Source organism: Rhea americana, unplaced genomic scaffold (assembly GCF_003343005.1).
Source record: "Rhea americana isolate MKP2758 unplaced genomic scaffold, rheAme1 scaffold_12, whole genome shotgun sequence".
Taxonomy (NCBI): domain Eukaryota; kingdom Metazoa; phylum Chordata; class Aves; order Rheiformes; family Rheidae; genus Rhea; species Rhea americana.
In genome coordinates this window covers 1,344,171-1,360,685 of record NW_028185261.1, presented here as the reverse complement: position 1 = coordinate 1,360,685, position 16,515 = coordinate 1,344,171, and the positions used below count along the sequence as shown (strand labels likewise).

General features: G+C 35.6%; 1 protein-coding gene across 3 annotated transcripts in view; it reads left to right on the top strand.

Moving 5' to 3' along the window:
* GULP1 (GULP PTB domain containing engulfment adaptor 1) overlaps positions 1-15,889 on the top strand; it is a 91,549-nt gene extending 75,660 nt beyond the window's left edge. For all 3 annotated transcript variants that reach the window (XM_085321701.1, XM_085321711.1, XM_085321718.1), the window contains 3 exons: positions 2,451-2,589; positions 6,547-6,641; positions 13,575-15,889. In XM_085321701.1, coding sequence (XP_085177827.1) covers positions 2,451-2,589; positions 6,547-6,641; positions 13,575-13,646 — 306 coding nt within the window. In that variant the 3' untranslated portion in view covers positions 13,647-15,889. The remainder of the gene's footprint in view (positions 1-2,450; positions 2,590-6,546; positions 6,642-13,574) is intronic.
* The last annotated feature ends 626 nt before the right edge of the window (positions 15,890-16,515 follow it).

Here is a 16,515-nt window from a genome sequence, read left to right as displayed (position 1 = left end):
TGTGCAAAATGAAGATTGAAAATTATCATTAAATGTGAAATATGCATATTGCCTGCTATTCGTAGCAATATGTTAATGCTCAACTTTTCTATTTGCAAGTAACATTTGGCTATATTTGGCAAACATGATTTTCTGCATGTGTTCACTAAATAAAAATGCTTCTCGTGCTCATATAGATTTAGAAAAATGCATTTTTAAAGTAACTAAATTATATTTTTGCTTAACTTTACTAAGCTAACTTAATTTGTATCCGTAGTATCAAAATGTCCAGCAACTTCAACAAAATGACACATAAATAATGTCAGTGAGAAGTTTGTTTTGACAAGAAGACTCATTTAAGACTAAACAAATACTGTTTATTTCTCTAGCTTCTTTGTAGCCATAAACACTCTAATAAATGCAGGAAGATCTATTATTGTTTACTAACTCCAAGTTATTCTAGGATTATCCATCAATGTCAGTGGAAAGTGTAGGCTAATACACAGCATATACCTACTGTCACTGAACCTAGTCCCACATTCTTGATGCAGACAACGCCTGTCTACACTCAGTTTTGTTTGTTTGAAGGATATGGAGTTCACTATGGGTTTATTTTGGGTCAGAGCACATACATTGCCTTGCTTTGTGTGGGGGCAGATGACCTCCAGCTATCTCTTCCAGCTTGAGCTATTCTGACTCCCTGAGATTAATGCAAGTCCTATGAACATCATACTAAAAGACTCATGTCTAAACAGTGTTCACTTAAATCTTCACAACAGACAGTCCTTAGAATTCTTAGGCCAGCTCCTTTTGTATGCAGAAAGATTTGTGTGTGTGTGTGTGTGTGTGTGTGTGTGTGTGTAGAGGTCTTATAAATTAGTTATTTTGTAAAGCAAATTCAGCTCTGATTTTGGAGGGAATAGTATGGCTGAGAGAATTGCTTTTTAAAAACATCAGACTAAAAAGCAACATGTGAAATGCAGATTGTTCATGTTTAGCACTTCAGTGTACCTAGATAGAAATATCCCAAGTTTCTGGAGGTAATGAACACTTCTCTACTAACCCAGATTTCAAATATGGAATTTCAAAATTCATTTTAAAAATAGGTAATATAAGACTTCCTCATCTGTTATTTTTTTTAAGCACTGTATTCAGTGGAAGACCATGGTCCATGTCCTTTGCTTCTCTGCAGCCACTGCAAAATCCAGAGAGAGGTAGTTCAAGGCTGCCTATGGACTTGCCTTAGAAATTTGTCACATCTTTACTGTGAAAGAATTGCTACAGTAGGTGAAGCACAGACACTAAAGGAAGTAGTATTCCCAAAATAAGTTTTAGGTCTTTGAAATTCTCACGGACTAGCAATGATGAGAGTTAGCAATTTGCCAGGCTGTGGAAGCAGCATTCTACATAAAAGAACCTATCTGACCTATTTAACCTGTGCAAGTATTATGGTTAAAATGGATCTTTTTTTAAAAAGTAGCATATTGTGCCTGGCAGGTTCGTCTTTCTATTACTTAGTAATGTAGGATTTCATTTGTCCAAGTAATAACATTAACATGCAAACTAGTTTTGTGCATATATTTTACCTTGAGTTTGTCAGTCTAAGTTTTAATCTATTTCATCTGTTTTTAGTGTTTAGTTTGTTTTGACTTAGCTGTGCCTTGTTTATGTCCTGAAGTAATGGACTGATGGCAGGAGGAATGAAGCATTAAAAAATAAATAGGGCTGTAGAACTATAGTAATTGAGTTAAAAAGGGGGTGGGAGGAGAGGTTGTTTATCTAGTGTTTTTTAAACCTGCCAAAAATGCTAGGCTTTACTAATGAAATCTCTTCTGCTTGGTATTCAAGGATGAGAAAGTTTTATTTCGATTTTTATATTCAGTATATTGCATTTTTAGGTTGCTACTCAATAAAGATAACACTTGAAGCTTTGGTTGCAGTAGCTTTCTTAGATTGTCAAATAAGTAATCACGTAAGGAAGAACTAGTAAAGAAGAAATGCTGGGATTGCATTTTTTTTTTTTTTAAGTTCAATTATTGGTTCTATGCATTCAGTGATATAGCATATTGCTATTGCCTTACTATCTTAAATGGGTCTTGTGAACAATATCTCCATTCACACTGTTGTGTTCTGTTCTTTGTGGAATATAGAACTGCTTGTCTCCAGGCTTTTCAGGTTCAACTGTGATATGTTTCTGACTGTACCAAATGTGCTGAAAAGCAAAAGCAAAAACGCTGCTTATGTATTGGAGAGTTTGAGCATGTTTCATAGACTCTGAACTGCAAAATGCCATTTGCTTGGTGTCAGGAGCGGGATTTTGCATGCTGATGTTGAGGGGGTTGTTTCTGTTTTGCTCATTTTTTAAAAACTTTTTTGAAACTGTTGCTCTTATCTGCATGCTGAAAAATTCAATATTGTGATTTTTTCATTAATGTGAAATACTGCCCTAATACTTATTGTCCTTATTGTAGGCAGGCAGTGTGATACCTAAATCACCCTCTACTGACATCTTTGATATGGTTCCCTTTTCTCCCATATCCCCTCAGTCATCAACACCTACTCGCAATGGCACACAGCCTCCTCCAGTACCCAGTAGATCTGCAGAGATCAGTAAGTTTTGTAACTGAGCTAATTTTTGCTTACATTTTATTTTTTGATAAAGCATCTGAAAACATTTATGTACATTTTGCATGACAAGCCAAATACATTTTTTTGTAAATCACACTTGATAATGCTACTTCATTTTATACAGTCTTCCCCAAAGACTTTACTGTTGCTGCCAAGTGACACTATGAACAGATTTATTTACTTGCTGAAACTATTATATTAACAGTTTAAGGGAGTTGGGGAATATAACTTGGCTTTTCTTTTACAGTACATTTTTTGTAGTTAATTCAGGAAATATTTTGACTTTCTATTACATCTTTTGATATCAAGCCACAGGTTTAGCATCTACATTTCTCAGGGAGACAGCAGGTGAAGTAAGTATGGTGAAGATGATGCCGAAGGGAGAGCTGAAGAACCTCCTGAAGAAGTAGTGAAGGCATAATAATTTTATTATTTTTCATATCATCTACAGCTTTGTTTTTCAGCTGCAGTAGATGGGCCTCTCCAGATTTGTGGACCACTTCTAAAAGATCTCTAGCAGATGATTAGGAACAGCAAGTTTATTTTCCAAAAGCTTCAAGGTAGTTAGGGAAAGATTTTCACCTTTACTAGAAAACTTTTAGAAGTCCAAAAATAAGTTTTGAAAGCTTTGGAAACCACTGAGTGGGGGATGGGGATAGGAGCAAACACATTTAGTAGTAAGCAAGGAGAAAGACTGCCATCTGTTTTCCAGTGTCGACCTTGATTCCTGACTTCCTCTGAGCAACACACGTGCGATTCATCTGTTACGTAGGGATGACACTTGTGCTGCTCAAGCAAAATGTGCTTTTCAAAACTCAAGTTCATCTTTCATGTCAATGGGCCAGCTGGCAAATCGTAACACTGCACGGGAAAAATGGATCTCATTTTCAGGAAATCAAGTAACGCATCAAGTACCTTGAATTCTTCAAAGTATTTATTGGGGGAAAAAAATGGCATTAGGAGGACAATTTTGCTTTTCACAAATTAAAAAGCCCAGATTTGACAATTCTGCTTCTCACTTCCCCTTCAGGGGTTTAGGTTTGAACTTTAAGCTCTGTGGTTGATTATGTTGATTCTATCTTTCCTTATTTACAGATGCACCCTAGAGCCGGCTGGAAAATTACAATTCTATTCAAGAAAGATTTTAAAATTTCCAAATTTTGTTTTGAAAAGGTCTGAATGACTTGTCCCAGAATATCTGGTCACTCAGTGAGTCTTGGGCACTAGGATGTGATAAAGTTCAGAACTCAGTACTCCTTAATTCAGTGTGTAGTTTTGAAGCATACTTGATCATACCCAGTGCTACTGTCTTTCTCTTACAAAATTCCAGCTTATATTTGAGACTCTCCCTAGCAAACACTTGAGACCGCTGCATTCTTATGGAAGAGGGAGTGTGAGCAGCTTAGATTATGTGTGTATACACACATATAAACACACATGCATGCATGCACATATATAAATGTATATGTATATTTTTAACCCAACAAGCTATGTTAGGCACTCGTGTTTTGCACCAAAATAGGGAGTTGTAACTGATGTCTTTTCCTTATACCTTTCAATATATGTTTGTCATCCTTATATTTCTGCTGTTTTGTATCCTATATGCATTTCAGTAGGTTTTTTTGTGTGCGTGAGATAAACATGCTTCTGTATGGAGACTATCCTTATACTGAAAGTAGGTGAAACTAAGAGTTACCTCTTGCAATTTTCCTGCTACTGAACTCAGAAATATTGTCATTAGAAAAAGCCCAATAATTAGACGTAAATGGAAAACTAGTTAGAATAATGTGTGTAATGCTTGCTTTTAGAGATAGCAGTAAGTCATTTTAGTGCAAAGAAATGCAAGAGTTGTGTTCTTTACTGTTTTTTCATAAATACATTCCTTGCACGTTTTCTAAGGGTTGGTGTTGAAATTGGCTGCTTTTAGCTGTCTGATCTCACAGAAGGCTCTCAGTTCCCCAGTAAAAAGAAACTATGGAAATAAAGAAAGTAAAAATGTATGACATAGTGACAAATCGACTTAATAAGGACGTAAAGTCTAATGACTTTCTGCCCAGTACAGGTTAGGTTGACCATCAAAACTGCTACAGACCTGAAGGTTACTAGGTAGGGAGCATCAAAGCATGTAAGACGCTGGTCATACTGGAGCAGTTTCATTTGGTCTGTAAAAGAAGCAAGAGACCAGGTAGATTCTAATTTTTGTATTAGCTTATCCTAGTCAAAGTGTCCTTAGCACAAAGGTGGTCTGCCTCTGCCGATAAAGCTCAGACTTTACTGACTCAGATAGGCTTTTGGAATAAGCCTGTTGGATTTGAGCCATCTTCTATTCCTGTAAGACAATTTGTAGCTATATGGCCAGTTTTTGAGGTATATAATCAATAAATTTCCTGCTTGTTTCTGTACTTCATGATAGCTGATTATTGTTTAATACTGTGCAGTGCAGCCTGATAACACTAAATGATTAGATTAAAACATATGGAGAATATCATGAATGAAAAAAATATTGAAGAGTCTTGACTATTGTAGGGCTAGAATAAATAGATGTCTAGCTCTGTACACATTCTTCAGCATTAATAACAAGGGGTAATACTGCAATATGGATTCACTTAATATAGAAAATACTTTGCAGTGTTGTGTGTAGTGCTGCATAGTCAATTGTAAGCTTTCATCTTATGTTACAGGTAATGTTTTCGGCTAAAAGACAAAAACAGCTGATAGTTTCAAAGATATTAATATAGAACCTTTTACTTTCATAGTTTTAAGCAAACATAGTTTTAAACTAGGTAGTATACTTCTCAGGTTTCCTGCTAGGCCAGTGTGCAGATTAGAAGATAAGATATGATTTTAACTTTCTCTCCAGCAGTACCAAGGCTGTATTAACTTTGTTCTGCAATTGTTGCAGTCTGTGTGGCTGAATTTTGATAGCAAAATGATTTCCATACTGGTTTGGGTCAATCAAATCTGGACTAGAACAACTGTTTTTAGATAGTATTCTTATAGGGGAAAAAATTCCCATTACTGAGAAAAGGGAGGAAAAAAAAAAAAGAAAGAAAAAGATTAATTGGACTATCGGATAAAGTAGAACTAGCATTACAGTGTTCTGGTAAGAAACAGAAGGTTCTTGGACAGGGTGGTTCTTGTCCAAACCAAAAAAACCTCACTTCCATCCCCCAACCAAAAGCATGCTAGAATTAAGGAAACGTGAAAGTGATAAGCTATACGGTATTGACAAAGAGAAATTTTCAGTCATTCTATTAATGGCTCTAAGTTTAGTGGAATTCTGGGGTAAGTGGCCTTCAGTGGTCAGTCACCTACTTCTCATTCTTTCTTCCTTGATCGTTAATCCTATCCAAGATTTCAAAACTCTAACAATTGGTTTTAGTTACTGCAAGCTGTGCATTGAGGAACTGTCGAATGAAGAGTTTACCTTCCCTGAGCAAAGGGTAGTGGTTTGTTTTTGCAAAGAAGTCCTTAACTGGTGACGGGAGGTAGCAGACAGGGGACCTGAAGACTGGTTTGTTTGCAACTGTATGTTTCTGATATATTAAAATTAGATTTCACAATTGATGTACAGTTGTTCTCTCTTCAATTCTGAAAATCCCATATGCGCTGATTCTAGAACTCACCTAACTAGTATTACTTAAATTGGAGCTGCTTCTTACCGGTTCCCTAAAATCCCTGAGGAAGGTAAAAGCATGAATGGAAATGGAGGCTTAAACAGTCAGTGGTATTTTGGGGAAAATATTTGAGTATTAACATTTGGAATGCTAATCTAGACCTGACTTTCAAATTTAGATGTTAATATTTTCTTTTAATTGATAACCCATTGCATGCTTGGATGTGCCATTATTCAGCTTTTTGAGGAGATGTCATCTTTTAAAGAGCTGTTCTTACAGACCATACCTTTTCTCTCAGTGACTCATTTTTCTGTTATTCCAGAGAGAGACCTTTTTGGAGCAGAACCTTTTGACCCTTTTAGTTGCGGAGCGGGAGATTTCCCTCCAGACATTCAGTCCAAACTAGATGAGATGCAGGTAACTACTGAATTACCAATTTTGTAGTTTTTATTGCCACATGAATATTTCTGAAATATATTTTTATAGTATGTTAAAAATATATTCAAAATTGAATGCACAAAGGAAAAAAAGTACTCTTTGAATTAGAATTGGAATTTGCCTGCCTAGGAATCCTTAAAAACATTAGCCCATGGTATTAATACAGACACCTGCACCAATTCAAGGTTTCTTAGCAGCACAATCAAAATGGGTGCTGCTGCCCCTGCCTAGGAAGGGATTGAATTGGAACAAGTTGCTGAGGCGAGAGCCTGAGAAATAAATACGCTGATTTTATTATCCTTTGGTTTAGCCACCATCACCATACGTATACCATGATGTTTCCCTTAGTGGCAGCAGTCTGGGTTTCCATAGGATTGGCATAAACAAAGTTAGGAGCAGGCGCCACGGCAATTTTTTGCTGCATATAAAAATAGCTGCCTTTGACTGTGGTACTCTGGGACACTTAAACTGTTCCAGCCTTTCTCAACTGATGTTTTTTCATGATAAAATGTTAATTCTGAAATACTGTATGGTACCAACCCGATCTTTGTTGAGTTAAGATTTAATTTCTGTTTATTTTCCAAAGTATAATTTTGAATTCCTATTCTATGTGGAATTTCATTTTCCATGCTAGTTTTAGGACAGCACCACTAGCAAGTTCAGCTCAGATAGGAATTTTAGTTTCTTACTCACATACACTCTGTCCCACATAATTCACGCACTAACTAAAAGCCAAAACCAACTTTTCACTTCAATTAAAATTGCTTGTGTTTTGTGAATGCCATAATGTTGCTCCTAAGCTCTTCAGCACAACAAAAAGAAATCTTATAGTACTTCACATTGATACATTTCAGTGTATCCATTGTGTATAGTCCATTGTAAAAAACACTATCCTATAGTATCTGTGGGTACTGGAAAAATCCTATGACTACAGGTAAACATCGTGCACTAAGGATTCTTTTCACAATGTTTTGATGAAATTTTGCATTGTTACAGTATTAGACATGGTAATTGCTATCACTTTATAAAACTGGAACACTGGAAGGCTATGTTATCAAAGATTTTTGAAGTCAAAGTGGAGCAGCCTAATCTCTGTTTCTACTCTGTTGGCTTGAACAAAAACTCGAAACAAACAAGAAAAAGACCTCCAAACCTTACGGTTTTCCTATGGCCTACTGAAAAGAATCTTGCATTTGTCAAGTATTCCCCCCTTGCACACATGCTTTATTTTTCCAGCTTTCCTGTGTGTTTTTTATTTTATTATGCTTGCATACCAGTCTGGCATACTCTGACGCCTTCAATGAAAATTAATGAGTGGTATTTGTGTAGGTACAAAACTTATTCATGAATAGTCCAATTGAGATCAAGGGTATAGCTGCTCAGATGTGAAAGTTCACTTCTGATTTTGGCCAAAGCAAAAACTATGCACATTTAACTATGACATCCTTCCATCACTTTGTAAATCACCACTGGTAGATTTAGTTGCCAGGGATGTATAAGCTCTTTTTATAGAGGATGCTGCTGTGAATCAGTGGTCATGCATAATACAAATTGAAACATATTTTTACTAATATCTCTTTTATCTTCTTATGCTTCCCTGGGTGCCTAGCGTCAGCGATGGTTGGTATATCATATTTTAATAATGGTATTTAAAGTATTTACAATTAAAATGTGCATGTGTTCATGTCTCTGTGTATATATATTCTTTGTGTGTGTATATATGTATGTATAATCTTTTAAGATTTGTATTTGTGTTTTATCCATGTGATTCTATGAAGAAGGAATTTTTAAGACCTACAACTTTTGTTCTAGGGAAAGCTGATTTTATTTTTCTTCAGTCTGTCTTGTCAGCCCATTATGTTAAGCCTTATTTTTCACTGTTGTTTGTTTTCCATTTTCACTAGTGAAGTCTTAATACCCAGTTTTCATTATCAGATTATTGTTAGTGAAATGGTCTTCATGAAGAGTGACATTCAGTTTTGTATTTTAGAAGCAAAATTTTTTCGTAGGTTTCTATGCTAATCTGTTCATATTTGTAAATGTATTTGTTTTAAATGGAAATAAATATTTAAAAGATTATAATGAGCAAAAAGATAGCTCTGCTAGAGTTCTACAAGTGTGAGAGACAGCCTATAAGGAAGAGCGTGAAATGGACACTAGAAAAGATAAAGCCACAAAAATGCCATGTGCTCTGAGAACTGTAAGGAACATTAAAGAAAACTGTAGTTCCACTTTTTCAAAATATGCTGAAAAGTAAAGTTTAAGAGGTCTGAGGTCTTTTATATTATAAAAGTTAAGCCTGAATTTCAGTAAATATGTTTGATTAAATATGTGAGGGCCAGTTGTTTACCAGCACATCTGAGAGTTCAAATTATAAAATTACGCTGAGAGCGCGCTGTTGAATACAGCTTGTCGGACACTCGTAGAGTGGCCAGCAAGCTACCTGGGTGTCAGCCAGGGACAGGCTGGCTGGAGCAGCTCAGTCCAAACTTTTACCCTGTTTCTAATGTAGAGCCGTGTAGCATGCCTCAGCAACGTATGCCAGTCTGCAGAAAAGCTGTCCCAGAGCACGTGTAGGCTGGGAGATGTGTGAGCAAGATGGGGAAAAAAAAGCATAAAAAAAGAGAAGAGGTGCTGGGGAAGAAACTTTAGGTAGCAGATGCTTTTAATTTTGGATCCAGTATTCTGAACCTAATGAGATTAGGTGAAATTCCCTGACCTCTGGGTAATTGTTTTCATGCCTAAACTTCAGTGAGGAGCCAGATTTCACAGTTAAGCTCTTTCTACTCCAGCTTGAAATTCAAACATGTGCTGAGATCTGAATTTAACAGCTCAGGCCTCTCTCTGATGACTATCCAATCTCCTGTATCCCCCACACTAATGCTGAAACATATTTTCATCCTCTCTATTTTAATTGTATCCAAACATTAATAAAACGAATGTGTCTATTTTTCCAGAAATTTTGTAGTGAGGGGAAATTTCCTTCCATCATGAATCATACCAGCAGCAGCTGCTATAACTTATAAAAATTTTGAGGTAGTTGATATCATAAAGCTTCCAGGAGCTGCAGACCATTCTCCCTGTATAGCCTGAAGCAGTCAGCAGGCTTGTCTTATTTCCATCTGAAATAAGTTATGCTCAGCCCTCTAGATTATCTTCACAGAGACGTATAAATTTATCATTGGTTTCTTGGCACTTGGTTCCTTAAGCCCACAGAGCGCAGCCAGACTGTGTGGTGATAAAGTGAGTTAACCTCAGAGAGCCACAAGGATTGACTTTGAGAAAGCAAATGTACTTTGTGATAGAATGGAAGTACTTTGTCTTTTATTATGCATCTTTATTTAACTGTGAAGTAACTCACATGTCTTGGTTATCATGAAGTAACAAAAAAGTGGGGATTTTCGGGGAGGTTGTTTGGGGTTATTTTTAGTGAAAGTGATCTCTGCTCCTCTCTTCTAGAGACTAATTCTGTCTCTTGGTACAGTATTGTCATTTTCTTGGGTAATTAAAATGTTCGATAATCACCTTAGAAGTAAAACAGTTACTTCATGCTGTCTTTATTCAGGTATGAGCACAGAAACAGGACACAGTATAGATGCACACTTTAGAGCCACTCTTGTTCCCACTTCTGTCCAATGTCAGAGGATGTTTTTCTGCATTCCCTGAAAGTCAGTAGATTTTAAATGTTTTCTGACTAAATTAGGAGTTTCTGTTGCCTGAACCTTTGAAGTACAGGAAGCCATGGCACGCATGTTGTTTTAATGAGCCAGCAGTGTGTTATGCTAAGAATCATGTTATTGGAATGTGGAGTTCTTTATTTCACAAGGCAAAATATTTAAAATACCATACATTAAATTGAGTGATACATGTGTATATACAGTACTTACCAGAAGCAAGAGCTATATATGTCGCTTTTAAGAAAAAATATTCCTCCTGTTAACCTAGTTTAATAGAAAATGATAAATCAGAGTTGATTATCTGTTCTCCTTCCCAGTCATTCCTACTGACATTGTTATTTTTTCAGCTGTGAGTGCTGGATTTTGGAGTGGAGAGTTGAAAGCAGGCATATGCTGTATCATATATGTCATAATAATCATACAGCACCTTAAAATAACCATAAGAATTGAGAAGTGTGCATATGAACAGTGTTCCTGGAAGTGGACATAAAGCTGTAATTGTTCTGCATTACTTTAAGAACCACAGCATAGGATACTTTATTTACATTAGTCACAAATCAACTATGTTTCAACATAAGAGACTCTTTCCTTACAAACCTTCTCTTCCGACAGCTTGGTTGACTAGAGCTAGTTGGATTTTGTGGGTTTTTTGTTTATTTGTTTGTTTATTTGTTAGTGTATCATTTCTTTGCCAAAGAATAATTTTTGCAGATTCCATAATTATTTAAGAAGTGAATTTGCAAAGCTTTTGGGATTGGGAATGGAGATTGCTGTGGGAGATCTGAAATCTGTGCTTTCTTGATCTGTAGGAATTTGATTGCAATCACTTTGCCCAGGGGTCTGCTGGGCTAAGATGTTCTGAAATTCTCCCTTTTGAGTGCTGCATTTGATTTAATGGGAATGTTGGCCTTGAGTATCCTGGTTTATACTACTGTACACTACTTCCCCTCCTCCTAAATGTTCATGAAAAGTCTGGATTTGGTATTCTTTTAAAGCCTGAAAAATATCCAGATGGATATTCAGATTGTCTTACTCTATCTGTTTTAACCTTGTGGTTATCATGAAGGTATGCTCGTTGAAGGTATGATGGTTTAACAACTGTAGTATCTAACGCTGTGATGTGATAGTGGATTTTGTGTTATTCAACATGTGACCATTGAAATGTTATGTTCCTGTTACACAGCTAGGTGCATAAGCAATTTTTAAGGATTCACATCCTTAATAGTGCAGTTCCTAACACTGTAAAAGTATAGTCTGCTTATAAATTCTGCCTGTTGTATAAGCTGGATTCTCAGGCATGGTACTAATACAGCAACTGCATCAGTATTTTTGTTGTAGAACTGATGATAGTTCATTATGGTAATGCAGAGTAAAAGGCTTTTAAATAAATTTGATGCATATGGTACCTCAGTCTCTTAATCCAATTAACAATGATCTCGTTGAAAATATGTGAAAATGTGATGATTGAAATGCAAAATGTAGAATACAGCTTCAAAGATCTGGAGGACTGATTATTGGGGGTAAATGGTCTGGAATGAAGTTGCAGAAGAAGAGGCTAGGGAGACCGCTCTTTATCAAGAAAGTAGAAATAATTTGAAGTGAAATAATACCAAATGCAGCAGGTGGTAAGGGATAAAACACAAGGATGAGGAAAATAGAATAGCCAGCCAGAACAGCGGCACTGGAAGTGCAGCTGCATAAAACACCAACCTGCTGTGCTCCAGGTATGTGGCGGGAGGCATAGGAGGCATGGTCGGTCCCAGGACTGGTACAGCTTTGGAATGGCTCTTTGGAGAGCCACCAATGAAGTTGTTGGTCCTTGTTAAACCAGTTGTCGTAGTCCTTGTGCTACTGCAACTGTGTAGCAGCTGCATCACCTGTCCTCAGACTGAAGCACAAACAACCTTTTACAACCTTGGCATTTCAGGTACACTGTAACTGGGAGTTTTGTGCTTGAACAGGCATGTTCCTATGCAAGAAATCCTTATTTGACTGAAGCTACATTGATTAAACTGTTTCCTCCTTTGGATAAAAGAACCATTGTTGCTGTGTGAAACAATATGTTTTACCTGCAACTTCAGATAATCTGTTCCTTAAAGTGTCTTTCTCATTGAATGCTGCTTTCATTAGCTTTATGAAAAATACAGAACAAAACATATCAATCAAATATGCCAGTGAGCTTTGGCAGCACTATGTCACCCAGGTAAGGCAAACTATTTGCCAACATATTTGGATAAGGTTTACAGTTCAGTAGCGTGTCTGGCTCATCATCTTGTACGATGAATATTTTTATTAGGCCATTTGGTAATCATCTCCAGAAGGTTTATTTTATTTCTTAGCATTATTCTCATGATGGTAGTATCTGGTGGGATTTATTAAGCATTCATATGCTTTAAAAATTCTGGCCTGTGGTTTAAATTTGTTCAAAATGAAGCTAGTTTGATTTACGATTTATCTTTTAAAGCTAAAGGTGTGTTTTTGAGATGCTCCTATGCATTATGAGAAAAGACTTGATTTTAATCCCAATAGAGAAGACTTTACAAGAGAGTTTATTTTACTTTACAAGATGTGTGCGTACATCTTTGATTTGAACACTGACAGGTGCACTGGCATTGAGTGTTCTTGTGGCATTTCTGTGCAGAGCCCTTGTTTCCAAATGTATATAGTTCTACAATACTTTCACCCAGGAGACTGAAATTTTCTTCATACTTTGTGCATTTGTAATAGCAGGTATGATTTTATTCACCTTTTTAGCAAAGCTCAAATGACAGCAGGTTGTAGAGTATAGACCTGTCAATTTAGCACGGTGAACAGTTCAGAATCAACTTCTGAGATTTTGTTGGTCTTTGAAGTGTTAATATGATAAATTGTTTGCTCACATACCACTGATTTTTCCTGCCTATGATTTTTCAGTCATGTTGAATTTTACTCAGGAACAATGTGGTGCAGTCAGACTTGTTTTTCTATCAACTTTAATATTTTCTTTACTTTTATGTGCCTTTTTCTTATACTACAGATAGAGCCTTTTATAGGTTAATGACTGAGACATATTAAGTATCTGCAGACAAGATAATATAAATGTCTATGATTCACTCATACAAGTATCCTTATGGAAAGTCTTGTAATACTGCTTACCTGTCTGAAGATGAGCTCAAATTTAGAAGTTTTTAGAAAGAGAGCATAAACCTCTAGAAATTGCTTTCCTGTTTATTAACTATGTCTTGTTTCATTGCAGGAGGGGTTCAAAATGGGATTAACTCTTGAAGGCACAGTGTTTTGTCTTGACCCACTAGACAGCAGGTGCTGATGGCAAGCAACTAAATATGAAATTCTTACGCAGTGTTTTCTAATTCCAAACACACGTTCACAAATATTACCTATGTGCCAAAAATTGTCTTTCAGTATGTTTATTATTGTAAGGTTTGCTTCTGTAAAATTTCAACTTAGTTCTGGTATTTCCCTGTACAAATGTAAAAAGTTGTACTTGTTTATGAAATATGAATTAAATTAGTGTTGTGTTTCTTTCTCTTTGGTCTGGGTTTGCTACACTTTATGATTATTAGTGTGGGAAAGTTCTTCAGAATGCTCATACATACCTCTCTCTGTTAGCAGACATGCAAGCGTGATTTTTACTTAATGTTTCACATGGTGGAATTTTGAAATGAAGTTCTTAAGCCGTTATTTAATGTCCAATCAGTAAGATCATTAATATCTAGTTTTAAAGAAGATGAATTGCAATGAAAAAGTGCTAATATATGCTTAAAGGATTAGTCTGTATTCCATGTAATTAATTCCTGTTACTGTGTATGGTTACTATGCGGTATATACATTGCTGTTAGTTCATAAAATCCAGAAGATTTTTAGGTCTATAATTAATATTTTAGAAACTAGCAAAATGCTAGTCTGTTATTGGCATTTAATGAACATAGAAGGACTGCTACATTGCAGAGTGGACAAAGTAATTGCCCACTGCTTTGATTTTTCTTTTTTATACTTGAGTTGTAAAGTGTCTAATTTGGAATTCATTACATGATAATCATAACTTAAAAATAAGATTCTGATCTTGCAGTGACTTAAGGATGTATGTAATTTTATGCATAAGCAGACACTGTGTTTGCTGGCATCACTTGTGCAAGTTACTTTCAACACCTGAGAGTCTACAGTCTTGGTCTGTTGGATTTTTTGCACTGTCTGCTTTAATATTAGATGTCTTACCATATTCTTGAAGCTGGCCACAAGAATTCAGTACAACTTAGTAAGTTCTTGATACACACTATAGCTGATGTTACAGAAATAACTGCACACCAAAATTTTCAACTGTTTTGAGTTTAATGCTTGTCTATGCATACTCTTCACTGATCTTTAACAAAAGCAATAAAATGACATCTTACACTTACCCCAGAGAAGTATTATCATTAGCATTTTAGTGTCCAGTCTCTACATTTGTTAAAACATAGTTAGTTGAAAACTCTTTTTAGATTTGGAAAAACAATTTCACAGGTTTTGGATATTTTATTTCCTTTTGAGGAGAGATTTTTTCTGGTGATACTTATGGTTTTGATCTTAGAGGCTACAGTTTGCACAAAAAATGCATTTTGTAAATTCATTGTTGCATGTATATCTTCATGCCTTGTTCAACAAAGCACTTCTGCATACAATCTTGAAGTCCAGTGAAATGATTGGGATTACTCCTTCGCTTAAAGTTTGGCATATGCTCAAGTACCTTGCTGAATGTGGGCCTTAATGTTCTACATTATTTTAGCCTTCCTCTTTTATTCTTTGTTTAGCATTCATATAGAGTATTAAATATATAAAAATATATAAAATCACTAACAAATAGAATAGTATATGTTTCATAAAGAAAAGTATAATTTTGTTTGTCATATAGTATTTTGGAATTTGTATAATGAAGATGTTTAGTAGCCATAGCAATGGCCTTTTTTAACAAATAGAATTTGTATTTTTATTGTATTTTAAAAAGCTTTACATAATGAGCATATATTTAGTGGCCATTTATTATCAATGGTAACACAATACTAAGATAATATTTGCACATTTTAAGAAAAAATTTTCTTTACTGATTTTTATGATAGTTGACTGCAGATGGCATGGTTATATATTACATAACTGGTCAATCCATACAGAAGTACTTAACACAACAGTGCATTTTTAATGAAAAGGTTAAGTGATCCGATTGGAATTGTATTTCTATGTAATCTCAAATGTCTGTTTAATTTTACTCAAAATAAATGTTTTTAAATAAATTGTATCCCTGAACATAATGTTCATTTAGTAAAATGCCCAGTGGAAGGGAGGGTGGGAAGTTGCATGAGCGTTGCTCAAGACTTAATATGAAAAGTGATTTAGTGTTGAAATACTTCAAAATCACCTTATATACTGGAAAAGCTGATCTCAACCAGTGTAAAATAACTCCATTGTTTGACCTTTGCTGTTGAGTTTAGCCAAATCTGTAACAGGAGAGAGAGACCTTGTTCCATATGTAGTAGCTAATACCAGTAAATAAAAATATTTACTCCTGTTTTCACTTTTTCCCTGTCTCTCCCAGTATTTCATGGACCTAATGGACTTTTTTTATTGCTTTGTTATACTTAGCTATGGCTATCTGAGAATTAAAGGAGATATTAAAGTCTTTCTGAATGCTAGAAAGCAACTTCCGTAAGCCAGACTTGTTAATGGGACATGCTGCAGCATATGGTGTTGATCCTTTGGAGAGGAGGAAACACTGATTATTTCTGTTGAAAAAGTTCTGATCAAACAATACTTAAAGCCTTTCTAACTTTTCCATTTACAGAAATGAGGCTTGGACAGTTTATCGAAATGGATGTTGTCAGTGCTAGCAAGAAATAGGTATGTAGAATTATATTAGTATTAAAAGTATACATTTGAGAAGAGCACAAGGGGTCTAGGTGGTTGCTCTTGCCCTGAGTAACTGAGAGCTTTCCCACTGCTGAAAACAATTTTGTCTTTGCAAGCTGTGTGGTAACAAATTCCTAGTCTTTCAATTATCTATTTAAAAGCATAGTCTGCAGAGCTAAGTATCTGCTTGCTGTTTAAAAAGGGTTGTGATAGCCGGTTAAGACTGAGAATTAAAAGAAATTTGGCTACTGCTAACTATGTGGTCTTGGGGATTTCACTTAACAGAAGTCTCCTGTTTT